Genomic DNA, 18,065 nt, shown 5'->3' with positions numbered 1-18,065 from the left:
GTGACTCCAGTCCCCAGTCTGAGCACCCCCTGTGCTTTCCAAATGAGGAAACGGGTGCAGAGAGGTCCACGGGCTTGTTCAGAGCTTCCCAGTGATCAGTGACTAAGACGAGCCTAGAATACAAAGCAGCCTGCTCCCTAAATCTGAAAGTGTGCCTCCCGGTCAAGGCTTCATAGCTCTGGAGCTACAGACATTCGGGGCAGCAAACCAGGCAGAGGCAAGGGCTGGCAGTTCACCTCACCGGCCGGCAGCCTAGCGACCTTGGTAGCCAGCTCCTCAACGCTCTCCTTAACCTTCAAGTTTTGCAGAAAGCCCTCTCTCAGGAAAATGCCTTGAGTGTGGTCCCATTAAACCTGCAGTATTTCCTACCTTTGTTAAGAAAAGTCTGCATTGTCTTGAATCATCCACCCGCCTCCTTTTCCCCAGTTCATTATGCTTTCCTGAGGACGGCAACCACTCCGCCTCCAAGAAGGATTGACTAACCCTGGAGATTGGATACATTGAAACATTCTTTTAATACGTTTCTCTTTTATAGGGTGACTGGGCATTCACTGGCTTTCAGTTGTAGAAGTGGTGATGCCAACGGAAATACGTTTAATTTCCCCCTGATGCCTTTCAAAACCTTGTCCAATTCACGGCCTGCTCTTTGAAAGTAGAAGGTTAGGGGAGTAGGATCTGACTTAAAGTAACTGAAAATAATTTAGTTTGACATAGATTTACTGTAGTCACTGTCAGATGAAGGCATTTCTTAGAGATGCCTTGTCTTGCTTGGTAGTCAAAACTGAAGAAAACGTAATTTATAAAAATTTCCTTATTTCCAAACTTGATATATTTTTTATTATATTATTATAATATAGCTTAAGGTACCCAAAGGCATCCCAAACAAACTACTGCTATGTGTTTGGGAGGAAAAATAATAAAAGGCACCACAAGTGAAAATTTTAAAAAATTTCAAAAGAATAAAGAAATACATAGGGGTCCCTAGGCCTGGAAATTGTCAACAATTCAGTGTCATATGTCCTTAGAGATTCAAAACAATAAAACCAGCCATGGGGGAATCAGGAATAAAACTAATTAGATCACCCGCCCATTAACCACTAAGCTGTGGGAAATTTAATTGCAATAGGTGAGGGATGATTTCTTTCAAGAGACCCACCCATTCATTAAATCACCGCCAATATCTTAATACTAGAATAAGTTTCAAATTCTCTCCAAAATAAACATTTCCAACTTGGGTTAGAAGCAGGTGTTTCCGAAGTGAAAACTACGCACACGAACAGTCCTAAGCCCCTCGTGTGCCTGCGTTCAGACCACTGATTCCCACACACACTCCTCACGGTTTGGAACTCCCACTTTGAAGAGAAGGAAAGGTGGGCTCCAATCCGTGAAATGGTGGGCTCTGTACCCATGCGGCTGGGAAAGCCAGGAGTCAGAATTTAACCCAAGTCCGTTGAACACCAAAGCCCAATCTCTTCCCATGACGTGTGCGAGGAGGGACGGCGGCATTGCTGGCCACAGAGGGCGCCCATCCCTACTAGGGTTTTGTCCTCAACTGTGCAAACTTCTGATACTTACAGCTCAGTGTTCTGGGGCGGGGGGAGCGTTGCAGGGTCTAGAGCCCAATTATTCCAAAAGGAGATCTCATTATATCTCCTCCTGGAGGAAGGGAAACTCAGTCAGCGGTGCTTTCCACAGCTGGTGAGAAACGGTGTGCATGCCCCTCCCGGGAGTGTCCCCTGGGGTCTGGCGAACCAGAGAAACAGTGAACAGAGTCACCGGACTGCTGTCAAGTGGGAACACTTTCCTTTTATTCAAGTGCTCACAGTGGATCAGTCTCTGGCATCATTTCAGCTGACGCGGTCCCGCGAGACGTTCGTCACATTAAAGGCCTTTGGCCAGGGTCTTCACCACGGCCACATGAGGGAAATGGGCTTCGAGGCCCGTCCCCCCACCATCCGGGCGAAAGCGGCTTCAGGCCGGCTCCCTGACCCAGTGAAGGGTGGGGGAGGGGCACGTAAGGCCCGGCACTGCCTGTCTGTGCCACCTCGCGGTCCAGGCCACAGCAGCGCCCTCAGGCTGGAGAAATGTGCCCAAAGCCAGGCGTCTTGATGCTGGGGATGTCGTTCTTCCTGTAGAAGTCAGCCTTCACGTGGTTGGCACGGCCGTGGTCCCGGTTCAGGGGCTCCACGGGCTGGTGTATGCGCCTCCCATAGACCGAGGACATCAGCACCCCCACGGGCCGCTGGCGCTCCTGTCCGGGGTCACCAGAACACATGGTCAGCTCACACCTCCGTGGTCACAAGACCTACCTTGTGTTCTGGAAGCTGTTTCTGCCTGGCTCACCCGCAGACTTGCGCACCTGCAACTTGCTCCCTCGGGCTTCTTAGTGCCGGGGGGGCCTCCTAAACTATGTCAGACCTGTCCCTTAGGCTCAGAGCCCCTCATTGTCCCCAAGTCCTTCACATCATTCAGAGGAAAGGCAAAGACTGCACCGGGCGCCAGGCGCCCTCTCGCTGCAGGTTGTGTTCTTTCTCCCTCCCTTCCCTCCCCCTGTCCTCCTCCTGCCTGCCTCTCTCCCCTCCCACCTTCTTGCTTTCCCAAAAACACATCTTTCCACCCCCCACCTTGTCATCTCCCTGCCCCCTATTTGCCTGGCACCATCTCCCCAGACCCCCACCTTCTCAGCCCCCCTCATCTCCCCAATCCCCTTCCCTCCCCAGCTCCCCAATCTCCTTTCAGTTTCCCCGTCCTCTTAAAAAGCCTTATTTCTCTGTGTACCACTTACCACTACCTGGAATTCAGCTCCCTATATCTAGGACGTTTAGTTTTCTAGTTCCTTGTAGGAATGTCGGCTCTAATAGACAGGGACTTCTTTCTCACCCCTTCTCTGCTCAGTGCACATGGGAGGCACTCAGAATCTGGGGCTGGATACAGGTGTGCAGGCGTGTTCTTATGACAGGATAGCACTAGCCAAGTCACTGCCAACTTGGAATGAATTCACATAAACAAACAATAGGAGAACACCTAATGTCTGTGACTTAAGTAGTAATACCTCATAGTTCACCACTTAATGTCCCATCGAAATAAAGTTTCCCTGGAAGTGACATGGCGGCATTCTTAACAATAGCAGCCACGGGGGACAAATCCGCTGACCGAGAAAGAAATCCCAGCAGAAGCTCTTACATTCCGACCCCTGTGCATTGTAGAAAAGATGATATTTACTCAGCACCTGCCTCTTAACAAACATACTGTCCTCAGACCGGATTCCGTGCAGTGCCCCGAGCATGGAAAGGCACCAGGAGGGTCTCCCTGCTAAGGAGACACACAGCCTTCTCGCACGTGACACCTGCTGGGACGCCGACCTCCTCTCCCTGGGGACTGGGAGCTGCGCTCCTGCTGCTCACACCGCTGTGCGGCCAACCTCAGGCAGAGCTCTCCCTTCGGGAAAGTCGTGCAGACCTAGGGGACGAGCTGCCCTGTACGTGCAGGTTTGAGGCTGGGACCTAAGCTAGAGAGGTTATTCTTGCAGATGTGGTCCTACCGCTGCCGCCGGGGTCCGTGGGAGAACCGTGACAGCCAGGACTCCGAAGCTAAGCAAAAACCTTTATCTGTTGAAAAGAACTTCTTAGTTTTGCCTTCATTAAGTTGTTAACTAAACTAGCCAACAGAGTCATACAAACAAATCCACAGAGCAGGACAGGAGAGAGGGAGCTGGTAGCAGCTGAGTCTCAGCCCTGGGGGCGGCGCGGGAGAGGAGGGCCGCCCGCGGGAGTCGGAGCCGCGCACACAGTTCATGTGTTCGCACTTTGTCAACAGCCTGTCTTCACATTACCTCCTCGTTCACGTGAAGTCCCAGGCTTTTTGCATGTTCTCTGTCATCTCGGTGCAATTTCTGATTGTAGCCTGGGCTCTTGTGAAAAACACAGTCGTACAGGGAAATGATTCCTGTCTGGGAATAAAAAGAGAAAGACAGGCATGGGTTCACCAGACGGCCGAACTACGGAAATCCTCGTGGACCTTGGAAGCCAGGCTTCTCCCTGATGGACAGTGGAGATGTGCAGTTTGCTGTCTGCACTAAGTATGCGCTTGGGAACATCACCCCAGAGCAGACCCTCGATGACCAGAGCAGGTCCCCGAGAGCCCCAGCGAGGCGGGAACATCTCCATGGCTCTTTTTCTTCACCTCCTACAGATCCCTCCTTGACCAAGGCACTTGACCCTCCCGCTTCTACGACTCCACCACTAGTGTGTACCTTAAAATAACAATCATCCACTTAATATGTGTTTTTCTCCTTCATTTCCACCTTTCTCATATTTCTTGAATTTTCTGCAATCAGCTCTTTAACCATAACTGAACACTGGGACAATATAACCAAACAGAAGTATCTGTAAGTTGCTAGCCAGCAGGTGGGCACCTAGTGCAAATCCCTCTCTGCGGAGACGGAAATATTTTCTTTAATCAGACGTGATAGCTCTCACGAATGTAATTCATGATGAATGGATAAATATATTTGCTATAAAATATATATATATACATTTATAACACACACACAAACATCAGACAGATATAAAAAAGCTTTGATGTATTAGAAAATTATCCCATTAACAGCTTTCATCTGAAATATCTCCATATTTTTCATTCCAAATTCTCTTGATACAAAAATTAATCTGCCTTATCCGGTACCTAATAAAAGGAAAAGAAACCCATGTGTTAGCTCATCTTCAAACTTCATGTGTAAGTCAGGCCTTTGTGTTCCTCCAGCCAAGGGCCAGCCGCCCTGAATCCTCCAGCAGCAAACCGAGACACGCCGTCTCGCTGGCATTTGGGGGCACAGGGTATCTAGCCTGTGCCTGCTCGCCTGCTTGTCTTCTCCGCTAGTAATGCTAGAACATTTCCTCCAACTGCAGTCCGTGGAGGTAGGAGGTGAACAGTGAACAGGATGCGTGGCCTGGGCTTAGCCTGCTGGAGAACGTGGACCCGGGCTTAGCCTGCTGGAGAACGTGGCCCGGGCTTAGCCTGCTGGAGAACGTGACCTGGGCTTAGCCTGCTAGAGAACGTGGACCCGGGCTTAGCCTGCTGGAGAACGTGGACCCGGGCTTAGCCTGCTGGAGAACGTGGACCCGGGCTTAGCCTGCTGGAGAACGTGGACCGCCCATTCTCGCCGACTGCGGGGCTCAGCGCGGCTGAGCAGTGGAAATGCCAGAGGGTGACGTGGCTTCAACCCCACCTTGATAATCCCTCCCAGGTCATCTGTCCTGTGCCAGACATGCCACTCCTGCTGGGGAAGTCGTGAAGATAGCTCAGACACACGGCCACCGTCCTGGTTGAGTTAACCATCTAGTAAGGAAAACAAGGCTAGCTTTTAGGGTTGTTTGAGGTTCTTAAGAATCCCAAGGGCAACACGCCTGCGGCACTTACTCACCTGCTTTGCCTAAGTTCAGAGTCACTCCCGGTGACTTAGGCAGGAGCCGTGGCTTTGGAGTCTGTACCCCGATGGCCATTTAATGTGATCACCTTGCAAGAGCTTTTTGTTGGCACTGTCCTCTGTCACCTACTGGGTTCCTGGTTCTGTTCAGGCGCTGGGTTGGCTGGCCCTGGGCTTAACATGTCCTGAAGGCCTCCTATAGTATAGCTCACACACCCAGGGTTAAAAAACAAAAAGCCCAAACCAGTCGGGTGGTGATACCTTATCCCACTTTGGGTACTATAAAAATCGGCTAGCGATTTGCGAAAAACAATAAACTTGGGTCTTCACGGCACATTAGCATCAAAAGTCAATTCTGGATGGATTAGAAAAACAAGTGAAAAAATCCATAAGGGACCTCCTACACATAAAAGCATTGGGGAAAATGTCACAAATATCAATCATTTTGGTTATATAAAAATCAGACATTTGATAATCAAATAAAATTAAGACTTTTTTTTAAAACCTGTAGGAAGGATAGAGAAATCTCAATATCTTGAACATACAGTGTGTAGGATGGCAGGATGTCCGCAGAAGCTGGGGGCATTGCCTGGGTACTCGCTTCTAGCCTGGAAAGGTTAGCACCCCTTGCAGCAAGCCTTTTTTGGGAAGCCACCAGGCCAGAGGGCCCTGCAGTGACCCAAGAGAGGCTCAAGTTCACCACTCACTCTGCCAAGATGGTGGGACATAAAAGCCCCGAAGGAGGGAACGCACCCTCTGCAAAGCGAGGCACCGAGTTACAAACGCTTCCTTTTGGGGTTCAGAGCAGAGCTACTGGCCCAGCCCGGCTGAGGCCAGCAGGCCGACCCAGACAGCAACGAAATACCCCATAGCCCCCACACCAGACCCTCATGGTCATAATCTCGATGTCCCATTGTCACCAGAATCCCTCCTGGCCTGGCCGACCCTGTGAAGTGGGTGTGTTTCTCGGGGAGAACGGCTACAGTCTGCAACAGAAAGACCTGCCCCCCCAGGACTGAGCACCTGGGGGGAAGCTGCACCCTGAGAATGCTGGGCCACAGAAGAGGCTACCCTTGGCCAGCCTCAGTTCCCGCAGGGCTCCGTGTGGGTGACTGGCTGCGCCCGGGTCTGAGAGACAGCCCTGCCGGGGCGGGGGTGGGGGGGGGTCACCCACGGCAGTGGCAGCTGCTGGGCTTGTGCTGTCCTCCTGTGCAGGTGTTCCCACTCCGGCCTGACCCTCCTGAGCTGAGTCAGCCCCCTGGGGTCCTGGACTTGTGCTGGAGACAGACTCCGGAACAGAATGAGAAAACCACCACTGGGATCTGAACGAGGGAGGCAAGGTTCCTTCACTTCTTCCCTCCGCGGGAGAAGCCCACTGTGATGTGCGGCTTTACAGAACACTGCCCGTCTCCCCTCACTCTCACTAGGTCTCCTAAACACTCCTAAAACACTCCTTAGAAGCAGCACTGTGGGGCGCCTCAGTGGCTCCGTCGGTCAAGCGTCTGACTCTTGATTTTGGCTCAGGTCATGATCTCAGGGTCGTGGGATCCAGCCCCGAGTTGGGCTCCGGGCTCAGGGGAGATTTCTCTCCCTCTCCCTCTGCCCCTCCCCCAACTCATGCTCACTCTAAATAAATAAATAAATAAATAAATAAATAAATAAATATCTTTGAAAAAGCAGCAGCAGCGCTATGAGAAGCGGGGTCAGTTACGGAGAGCTGACCTAGCTGGCCACATGCTAACGCAGGCTTTATGCGGGATCTCACTGCACCAGGGCGAGAACAGAGTCTCCCTGCTTTGCCGGGACTTTGCATATTTACCACTTTCCAGAGTAAAAACAAATTTTTCTATCACTGAAAAATAAGGGGGGATCCCCTCATCAGGCAGGCCGCCTCTCTTAGCAAGGTGACTGTCCCTTTCCAACACCTAATCAGACCGAAAATCTGTCTTCCTGAATGTTCATTATTAATCTTTCTTCTTTCTTTTTGTCTTTCGTTCCTTCCTGGTTTGAAGCAAAATCGCACTAATAAAAACGAACCTGGATTTAGATGCTGCTTTCATAAAATAGAGCTTCTGGGTTTACTGGTATTTTGCTATTAAAATCTCTCAAGAGATTTCCTCTCACACACATATCGTTGGTTTTAAAAAACAAAGCAAAACGAGCCCATTTATTTTCTCTCTTGTGATCTCCCTTTGTCCCTTTGCTTTTCGAGTATTGTTAAAATGTCGCGTGGTCTCATTCTGGGCGTGGGGTCTGATTACTTGCTTTCAGTTCCCGCATGGTGACCTCTACTCCTAACACTGAGAATAATGCCTCGGTGGCCCTGGGCCAATGCTGACAGTAGAGTGGAGACCTTCACTTTTCAACCACCAAAGCCCATTGCTCTAACCATCAGACAAGGCACCCAGCTAGGGCCGGAATAGGGACAGAAATAAGGAGTCCCCGTCTTAGAGGAGACCACATGCTGAGAACGGAAATAAACTCATTAATTAAACAATTCAAGGTGATACCCATGGGTTAACAGAGGTATGCCCAGTGTACAGTGGCACCAGAGATGAAGAATGGGCATCTGCCTGGGCTTGGGCATGAAGTCCGCGCGGCTGCTGTCGGCCTGGCAGGGGCTGCCCCCACCGCTGTGGCCAGAGCCCCAGGGAAGTCCCTCCCTGGGTGTTACCGGTGGATTTGCATCCTCCAAAAAATGCATACGTTGAAGTCCTAACCCACAGGATCTCAGAAGGAGATTTAGAAATAAGGACGCTGAGGATGTAATTGGTTAAGGTGAGGTCATACCGGGGTAGGGTGGGCCCCTCATCCCATAGCACTGGTGTCCTTCCTTAAAAAGTTCAGAAACCGACACAGACACACAGAGAGAGATGTGAGGAGACACAGAGAGAAGAGGGCCATCTACAGCCAAAGGGGAGCGGCCTGGAGCAGACTCTCCCTCAGGGCCTCCAAAGGAACCAACCTTGTCCACACCTTGAGGAGACAATAACTTTCTGTTGCTTAAGCCCCTGGTCTGTCGTACTTTGTTACGGCAGGTCTAACGCACACACTTGTACTTGGTAGCGAGCAATAGTGATCTTTTGAACAATGGAAAGTAAGCATGGAGCTAAAGCAGTTCGCTCCAGGTAAACTGAGTCAGGAGACCGTTCAACCCAGACAACCGGGTTGGTCGACATCACCAATATTCAATCTGCCTCTACTCCTGACTCCACAGAGGGTTAATCTCCTTTGCTCCTTTGGGCGAATGAAGCCACGTGACCAGTTCTCAGCACTGAGCTAGGAGTGGGGGTGACCTGGGACTCCAGGCAGAAGACTGTGGGGACCCCTGAAGCTTCCCGTGAGGTGTTAGCAACTTTAATGGCGGTCGCTGAGTGACTGCTTGGGCAGAGCCATCGCTGGGATCCCCGTTGGACATTTAACATGAGAAAGAAGATTTATTTGGGGCCCTGAGACTTTGGAGGCTGTTGGTGATGGCAGCCTGACCCTGTTTCTCATGCGTGAAGCAAGCAGGTGCCCGAGGAAGGCCTGGCTTCCCCCAGCCTACAAGGGCGCATCTGTGGGTCGTGCACTTCTGTGCCCAGTGCCCCCCAAAGAGGTTACACGCACTCTCACACCAGTAGCAGGGGTAAGATCTCCAGCAAATCGAGACCCCAGTCCTTTCTTCTCTCCTCTCTCTCAGATCGTTTAAATACAAATGTGCTGTCCACTGTCCGTTCAAACCAGGTAATAAGAAAAAGGAAATTGATGCATTTTTCCCATGGTACTGGGGCAGGGGTAGTATTATGTGCTCAGTGTTTATTCTCTTCTGGAATAAACAGAAGACTGCAATCGCCAGGTGTCCTCACAGTTAGGCTGGGGCCGGCGATGGGCTCTGGCAAAGAACTGTGGCAGAAGCCAGTGGGCATCACCTTCTAGGTGATGGTCCATAAGAGCCCTCATGTGACCTCCATGCTCTCTACCCTTGCTCTTTGGCCAGCAAGTTCAGAGGACCCAATAGAGGAATGCAAGTTCCCAAAGATCAGCACGTCTGGAATGACTAAAAAGGAGAAGCCTGGTTTCCCAAGTTACTGTATTAAGAAAGGTGGGCAGGAAAAACACACATGAAGAAAGAAACATGCTGCCATCATGTTACGTTTGTATGCACAAGGCCAGTGGTGTGATTATGTTAACAGGCTGCTCTCTGGACAAAAAAGACCTGATTTGTAGCATTTGCTAATTTCCGCAGTAGAAATACTCTCACGGCGGCTGATTATCAGGCTTCCAACTGAACACAGAGTTCAGACGACATGTTAAAATGTACGAGCAGACTCTGACACACCACTGGTTAAGACTCTCAGGGTTCAGGGTCTGTTTGTTTCCAGACACATCCCAGCCGCCTGGACCGAAACGGTAATCTCTTCGTGGGCACAGTCCCGTTACCTCTCACCTGGAGGCTTTCAGGCACTGCCTGTCCAGTGTGTGACCTACTTTCAAAAGTGAAAAGTCTCAAGGTGACCCAAAAGGGTTGCCTTTGATTCATAGGGGCCTCATTTTTACTTCTGGTAAGTCTAGTGCTTCTCCCTGGGGTGGGGGGTTGGGGGTCCAGCAGTATGTGAAGCTTAATGAGGACATTTTCATTAATTCTAACATCATTCAAAATTCCATTCTCAGAAGGACTGTAGCTGGTCAAGGACATATTGTTAGCTCTTAAAAGGACAATACTCAGCTCTTCTCTTTGGTTCCTCTGTGGCAAAGATTCTGTCTCCTCTCCTGATGCATTAAGATCACAAGTTTCAGAAATGGTTGTATCTTTTCCAATAATCTGAAAGTTTTATCAGTTTAATAAGAATCTCTCATAAGCAGCCTTGTTAAGGAGTTTCTTTCGCTACGGATCTGTTGCTGGCAGTGCTGCCCAAAACCAGAGCCCTGGAACCTGCGCCTTTACCCCTGAGTCTAGGTGAACAAACGCCTGCGTTTGATCTCGTGGGTGTTTCCTACTGGAGGTGTCTCTGAGTCGGGGGTCTGCGCACCTTGTCGCCAAGAGGAGACTCAGAGCCCTTGTTCCTGCTTCCACTGACACCAGCCACCCCCACGGCCACCGCCCCCCAGCTATTCACATCACAGAAGAAAGGGTGAGCCAAATGTATTGGGGATAATGCCATTCCTTTTCCTGTGTCACTGTGCCCCTTACAAGGGGATGACTTTGAAACAAATGTCTAAGATATGGTGTTCCGTGAAAAGCGCAGGCTGCAAATACGTATGCATGGTTGTGTGACCTGCGTGTAAACACATTCTTGTGCACGTTAGACACACACCACCACGTTCACATGCGTGCAGTGGGCAACGCGCCGCGTGCTCGCTCCAGCTGCTTCGGTCCATATGGAAGACTTCTGCTAGAAGGAGATGCACGGCCTCTCCCCTCACCCCTTCCTCCCTCCCTGGGGTGACCTGCCCCTTGCTGAGCCCTACCTGCTCTGGAGGAAGACGTTCGGCCCCACCCCCCACCCCACGGTCCTGCAGTTTTCCAGCGGCAGGTCACTGGATGGGAAAGATGCAGCTAGACGTCTTCAGGAGAAGCAACACCATCCACTCCCATGTTGGTCCCCGAAGAGCTGAGCAAGGCCAAGGAAAACCCAGGCAGCAGAGAACGTCACACGGAACCTCTGTTTAGTCTAAGAGGTAGGTCAGTGACTTCTCCTGGTTTAAATCAACTTTGCATCCGTTCCTGCTGCCTCCTTCATTCACTGCAGCTGGTACTTACAAAGCGCCCATGGTGAGACAGGCCTGCTGAGATTGCTCAGGACAGAGCAGTGATGACAATAACCCCGTTCTCGTGAGCTCAGACTGCAGTGGGAGAAACAAGCAGCAAGAGAACTACGTAAAACGTTCAGTCGGGTGGTACTAAAACATGCCCAGGAGGAAAAATGGGCAGGGAGGGGGACAGAAACGTCAGTGGAGGCTGCTCATAATTTCGTTCAGCAGACACACTCATTTTTACTGCACGGCATGTGGGTGCAAGGGTCTGCAAGGCACACCAGCACTGGAGCTCACCTCTCCTCCAGAGCCCCCAGGAGCGGCTGTGTGTGCGTGCAGGTTTGCTCGGGGCCTGAGGGCGAAGAGGCTCCATCTAGGAGGGGGCTGGGCAAGGGGGCTCGTACTGAACACCTCCTGGACACTGGACGTAGGCCCAGGCCCGCCGGAGACTCCCCTGTGCACCTGCGGACAGTCAACATGCCTTGCTTTATCTACAAAGTGCCTGGCTGCCTTGGGGAAAGGGCAGTTCTCTGGTCAGGAGGGTCAAGAAACAGCCCCTCGCCGCCCTGCCTCCACCACACACTGAGAAGGAAAGTGGGCTCCTCTCACTAAAGCTAGGGTGAGGCTTTCTGAGCCGAGCTTCACTCGAGACAGAGCAATCCACAATCCGGTGGATTGTGACGGAAAGCATATTCTAAAACCATCTAAGAATTCTTTTTTTAATGTAGCTCTTAGACTTTGAGAAATTTAATAAAATCCTTCATAAAAGAGCATTGTCCTCTGACTTAGCTTTTCCATTTCAGTGGCAGAAATGTTGCACAAGGCAGAAGGGGAAAAAAGTAATTTAAGAACATCATTGAACTGAATCTGTCCTTTCGGCCACTGGCACAATGTTTTATAGGAAAAGCCCACGCTGCTAGAGCCCCGTCGGGGGCAGGACGGGACGCGACCACATTTTAGCTAGCAGCTTGAGATGACAAATTTGTCTCAGGATCCAAGGCATTACTGGGGCTTTAAATAAGTGTGCTGCATTGAGAGCCTTAACTTTGGGCTCTCCCACGGGAGACCCCTTAGATCAGAAGCCACCAGCATGACACGCAGGTTCCCTGCCTCGCCTGTACGTCTCTGACAGCAAACAAGGGATCTAAGACCCTGGCTGGAAACTAGCCTTCCGTGAAAGGAAACTCAAATGATCACTAACAAAAGCAAATAGTAATAATCATAGCCCTACTTACATGGGACTTACTATGTGCCATTTTATACCCGTGAATTAAAGTAATTCTCATAATCGCTCCATGAAGCTGGCACTGTTTCAGAGATGGGCAGTGTGACATGGAGGGTTTGTGACTTGGGCAGTCTGCACAGCTGGTAACGTGGGGCCAAGACTCGTTGGCCTGTGCTACTAACTGATCGCTAAGTGTGTCCCACGGTAACTGACTTAAGAGCGAATTCTGCCATGTTTCTTCTCAGCTTTGGGTACGGCCTGGATTTACAGTTAACTGAGGGGCAGCTAAACCCTCCAGCAAATTTGTGATACCAAGTTCATCCTCTTCAGGCCAAATGATCTCACGGAAGAGAATCAGCTGCTGCAGTCCCCCTGCTGATTAGATCCTAGTTCATGTAATCCCCAGGGGTTATTACCATTGGTGGCTCTCCTGCACACGTGCTTTGAAATGCCTTTTGTCTTCTTGCTGCTTTTAAGGCTCTTTTATTTAGGTGTTAATATTTCTGCTACATCACTGTCTTTTGTGTGACACTAAGGACTTCAGGATTTGAATTTCCCTGTGAGCCCAGTTATCAAAACTGTACCGAATTTTTTTTCATAAAATGTTTTTTATTCATTCCTTCTAAGGCCCATTGCTACCTTCCAGGGACAGTAATATATCAGAGCAGGGCTTAGCAAACATTTTGTGTAAAGAGACAGTCACTGTTTTAGGCTTTCAGGTCACATGGTTTCCTGTCGCAACTACTCAACTCCAGGGGTAGCCATAGATAATACTAAATGAATGAGCATGGGACCGTGTTCTAATAAAGCTTTATTAAAACAAGCAGTGGGCCAGATTTGGCCCAAGGGCCTTTGTGTGCACACCTCTGAATTAGAGGGGCATACTTCTTGCCTACTCCCGATTTCCTTCCAAGTACAGAGCCGTGGGCACCTCAAACCTCAGGCATCTCTCTGCGTCTTGGCCCCAGAAAGGAAGAGCCATGTATCAGATTGGTAAATTTGGGAAGAATAAACTGGACCTGCCATGTCCAACTCTGCTCTTTTCCTGTTGGCAGTACCTGGCCCACAGGGGGTGGGGGGTCAGCTCTGCTTTTTCTGGGGCCCACAGCCACAGCGGCCGGATGGGTAAATCTGATTCAGAGCTTCAGTGTCCGCAACCCATTTTAGCCCAGAGCCCTTAGCAGGAACCTGAAACCTGGCTTTTCTCTCTGATAAATATGTATCTTGACCCCCATCTGTTTTAGTCTCTTATTTCTCAATAGTCTCAAAGTGGTACTTAACAGGACTCCTCAAAGGTACACATAAAATGATGTATATGGGAATTTTTTCATTTTGTCAGGAAGCCAGACAAAATTTATGTTCTCTCAATAAAACAGCATAGACCAACTTAAAACATCGAGATTCCCGGCCTTTTGGCTGGTTCTCTCGTGCTGGGCAGGAATGCTCTGCATGAATCATCAACTGGCAAGGATACAGGCTTTGCATGCTTAAATTGTAAAATTCACTTAATAAATGAAATTATTTACAGATAAAAGCTCTTTCAAAACATATTGCTCATGGGAGGAAAAAAATATGAGGTCCATCGTGGCAACGAGGTGGGGCACCATTGCTCTAAATCTCCCCAGTGCTAACACCTGCTGGATTTTCACGCGTAGGAGCAGAGCCACAGGGGCTGCAAAGACGGGTGCTGCGGACACCCCCTTTCTTCCTTCTGTCCTTCCGTATTGCTCAAAGCCAAACAGAGGGGTGCTAACAGATATGAGACCCTCCTGGCCGAGGTTCATGTGTTAGCTTGCTCGGGCTGCTGAAACGAAGCATCCGGACTGGGGGCGGGGGTTAAACAAGAGAAATGTACTGTCTCACAGTTCTGATGGCCGGAACTCTGAGATCAAGGTGTCCACAGGTTCTTTCCTCCCGAGGGCCGTGAGCGAAGAAGCTGTTCCCAGCCTCTCTCCTTGGCTTGTAGAAGGCCATCTTTTCCCTGTCTGTTCTCACCCTCTTCAGTCCATGCGTGTCTGTCTCTGGGTCCAAATTTCCCCTTTTCATAAGGACACCGGTCATACTGGATGCCCCCCCCCATGACCTCACTTTAGTTGGCTTTGCTCCATAAAGACCCTGTCTCCAAATAAAGTCACATTCTGAGGTGCTTGGGATGAGGGCCCTAACATGAGAATTTTAGGGGGATACAATTCAACCCGTAACGATCATTTCAACTAGGAAGCACTGCTTCTGCTTGTAAGGCTAAGCTCCACGACGTTCTCTTACATTTCACGGGTGGCAAGTCCCCCAATGTGTGCTGACCTGATCTGAATGGGGATTCATCTGGGCTCTAGGGCTTGTGGGTGGGGAGGAGGAAAGGAAAGGAAGGATGCATTCTGTGGGAGTACCTCACACATCAATGAGGGAAAGACCTCCTTCCTCCCACGCACGAGGCTCACCTCTACCCTCCCTGAGCCACTCACTGTCTCTGTAGGCTGAGCATCCTTTGAATAATGATGCCCCTGCACCCCGAACCCCGAGACGCACTGGAGACATTTAGGGAAGATGGCTGGATGAAAGGAGTAGAGGACTCCTGACAAGTTCTGAATTTGCTTCTCTTCCTTTGCTTCTCGCAAAACGGCCTTCACAGACCAGCAGCTTTTCCCCACAAGGCCCGTGTGCCTGCTGGAGCCAGGCCAGCATCTAATGAGGGCTCCCTGCCCTGCTCTCCCTGCAGGCGGCTGTCCAGATCTGCCCCCTGGTCACCTTCGGTTTGCAGGAGGGCTCTCCACGGGTTTCTGTACCGGGGACTTTCTGGGCACAGTCACTGCAGTGAGGGCTGTCAGGCGGACCCCAGAGGGAGTCCTGCCTCCAACTGCTGGGCAGCCTTAGCGCTCCCGAGACCCTCCTCCAGATCCAGGGCAGAGCGGTCACCTTGTTGCTCCTGGTAGTTGTTCTGGAAGCCCAGGGGCTCCCAAGCCCTTCCCTTAAGAACACTTGACCCTAACCCCCCCCCCCAAATAGCTCAGGACACAGGGCTGAGCATTCTCCCACCCCACCCTACCCTGTATGCCCTAACCCCAGCGCCTCATTCCAGCTGAGCATACCCCCCACCCCAACACACGCACGCGCGCGCGCGCGCGCACACACACACACACACACACACACAAACACACAGGGCTCAGCCCCTGCCCATGCTCTAGGTGAGGGGAAGGTCCACCTTACTCTTGAGGTCGTGGTAGCTGTACTCTTTGGGGTCTAGGTGCCCCCGGAGGAAGGCCTCTCTCCCACCTTCCTTCCCCCTGATTAACCTGTCTCCGCGCCCCGCCCCTGCGCCCTCACAGGCTGTGCAGACCTGCACCGGCCCCCACCCTTCACCCTCCACCCCCCTTACAGTCCTGCCCCCTGAGTCCCACGCCAGAGCTGCAGCCCAGACCCTCGGACTGCCCCAAAATGTAGCCCCGGCCTGCAACCCCGCCCCATCCACCCTCCCCTGGCCTTCTCCCCAGCCTTGGTCCCCGGCAGTGAGGCACCCAGCCCCACTAAGCCACAGGACGGCCTCATCCCCCATCCCGCCTCTCCTCCAGTGCCCTCCGGGCTCTGCAGCTCCACCGCCTCCCCCCTCCCCTCCAGCCCCTCCCCGGCAGCAAAGCCCCGCCCCCATCCTGTCTCTCCTCTAGCCCCCTCCCCGGCTCTGAAGCCCCGGCCCCATCCCCTCTACCTCCCCCCACCCCTCCCTGGCAGTGACGCCCCGCCCTTATTTCCCCCCACACCCCCACACCCCGGTCCTCCGGCCCCCACCCTGGTCCTCCGGCCCCCGCCCAGCTCGGCTGCCCCTCCCGCCCCCGCGCCCAGCCTCGCAGCCCCTCCCCCGGGCGGCTCACCCGGCCCTGGCGGTAGTAGTAGCTGTGCTCCTTGGGGTCCAGGCGCCGCGGCGGGATGTAGCTGAAGGCGGACAGCGCCGAGAGGGGCGGCGGCCGGGGCTTGCCCCGCAGCGTGGCGGCGGTGATCTCCTCCTCTTCGTCGTCCTCCATGCCACCCCGGTCCAGCGGCCCCGCGCCCGCCGAGGTCGGGCCCAGTCTGCCCGCCGCAGGCCACCCGGCACCCGCTTTCGGCGTCGCCTGGAAACGGCGGCCGCGCGACGCCAGCCTGGGCCCCGCGGCGGGGCGGGGCGGGGAGTGGACCCACTCCCGCTTCCCGCTGCCCCTGCGCCGCGCAGCCCTCCTCCCGTCCTCCTACCGGCACCTCGGGCGCATTCCCTGGTGTTTCCTTGGGGATGCGTCCTCAGAGCCCCAGCTGCAGAAGCGGCTGCGTCGGGGTTCCGGGTGGGAGATGCCCCCAGGATCAGCACCTCCCAACCTGCTGACCCTTCTCCACGCCGCGTCGGTTCGCTCACGGGCAGACCACCTGTTCGCGGGGCAGTTCCTGACCGCGCACCTACTGGGAGCCGGCGTTGGAGGCGCGTCCTTGAACCGAGCCGCGGGTTTCCGCGGTAGAAGGGGAAAAGACAACGTAAAGAGGGTCTAGAGAAGCGCCCCCCAATGGGAACATAATGGGAGCCACACAGGTAACTTAAAACTTTCTGGTAACCACGCCGAAAAGGTAAAAAGACACAGGTGAAATTCATTGTAATACTATATTTATTTTACTGAGTTTGTCCAAAACATCATTTTGACAAGTGTTATTAGCCACAGTTCAAGGGCAGGGTGCCCGCACGTGGCTGGTAGTTATGGTATTGGCCAGTGAAGGTATGAAACTCCCATGAACGAAATTAGTGCGTCAGCAGCTCGGGTTGGGGCTCTAGCGCCCCGCTGCCTAGGTGGTTATAGGGCTAGATCTGAACGCTGGCTCCGTAGCCCTGTCCCCTTGGCTGGAAGTTCATGGAGCAGAAACTCATGGCTCAATAAAAGTTGGTGGGGCGGGGCAACAAGATGACAAACACTGGGGAAGTAATTAACCAGGGTGCTTGGCAAAGGCCAGCCTCTGTGAGAGCTGAGAGCGGAGCAGAAATGTAATGATGAAGAGCCAAACTTGTGAAAGTCAGCCGCGAAGTCCCTTCCAAGCCCAGGGAAGAGCAACTGCGGGGCCCCTGAGGCAGACCAATCTTGATGTGCTCCAAGGGTAGCAAGAAAAGAGGGGGGTGGAGCTTCATGAAGAGGAGGAGACTGGGAGGAAAGGAAGGTGCAAAGCTAGGCAGGGAGACAGCCTTTTACCTTCTCATCCACCCCCTCTTACTAGGAATTTCTTGTCTGCAGTTCCTTGTTGCAGGCTGGTGGCCAGAGACCTCTCAGTCCAAGGCACAAGGTGGCACCTCTATGCTGAGGTGTCCCCTGGAGGTCCCCGGGCACAGGACTTTGACCCACCACTCTGTCTCATGGGCCCCCATGAGGTCTGAGAACCCCATGTGCCTTCTTTGCCCTAATACCCACCTCTTTGCTCCATTGGAAGGACAAATGAGTTGGGCATGAATCAGACAAGGGTCAGACACCAGTCTACCTTGTGCTCAAGCTCCAGGGGAGGGGACATCTCATGAGAGGTTGATATGTCCGTAGAGCTTGGAGACAGAGCACCACCATCTCTCCTGCATGTGAAGTGAAGGGAAAGTGTCTCTCATCCCCCCCCCCATGGGCAGAAGTCCTCATAAAAGCACCAGCAAAGAAAAAAATAGTAATAAAGCTCTTATAATCTATTGCCTCTTGC

General features: G+C 52.3%; 1 protein-coding gene across 1 annotated transcript; it reads right to left on the bottom strand.

Moving 5' to 3' along the window:
- Positions 1-1,816: 1,816 nt before the first annotated feature.
- CUNH5orf49 (chromosome unknown C5orf49 homolog) lies at positions 1,817-16,399 on the bottom strand. The gene is made up of 3 exons (XM_040630214.1): positions 16,250-16,399; positions 3,833-3,949; positions 1,817-2,251 (listed from the first exon to the last, which is right to left on the bottom strand). Exons 1-3 carry the CDS (start codon positions 16,397-16,399, stop codon positions 2,072-2,074), a joined length of 447 nt encoding a protein of 148 aa, XP_040486148.1. The 3' UTR covers positions 1,817-2,071.
- Between the last annotated feature and the right edge of the window lie 1,666 nt (positions 16,400-18,065).

Source organism: Ursus maritimus, unplaced genomic scaffold (genome assembly GCF_017311325.1).
Source record: "Ursus maritimus isolate PB19 unplaced genomic scaffold, ASM1731132v1 scaffold_15, whole genome shotgun sequence".
Lineage (NCBI taxonomy): Eukaryota > Metazoa > Chordata > Mammalia > Carnivora > Ursidae > Ursus > Ursus maritimus.
Note: the sequence above shows the minus strand (reverse complement) of the source record. Positions and strands in the feature narration are given on the sequence as shown.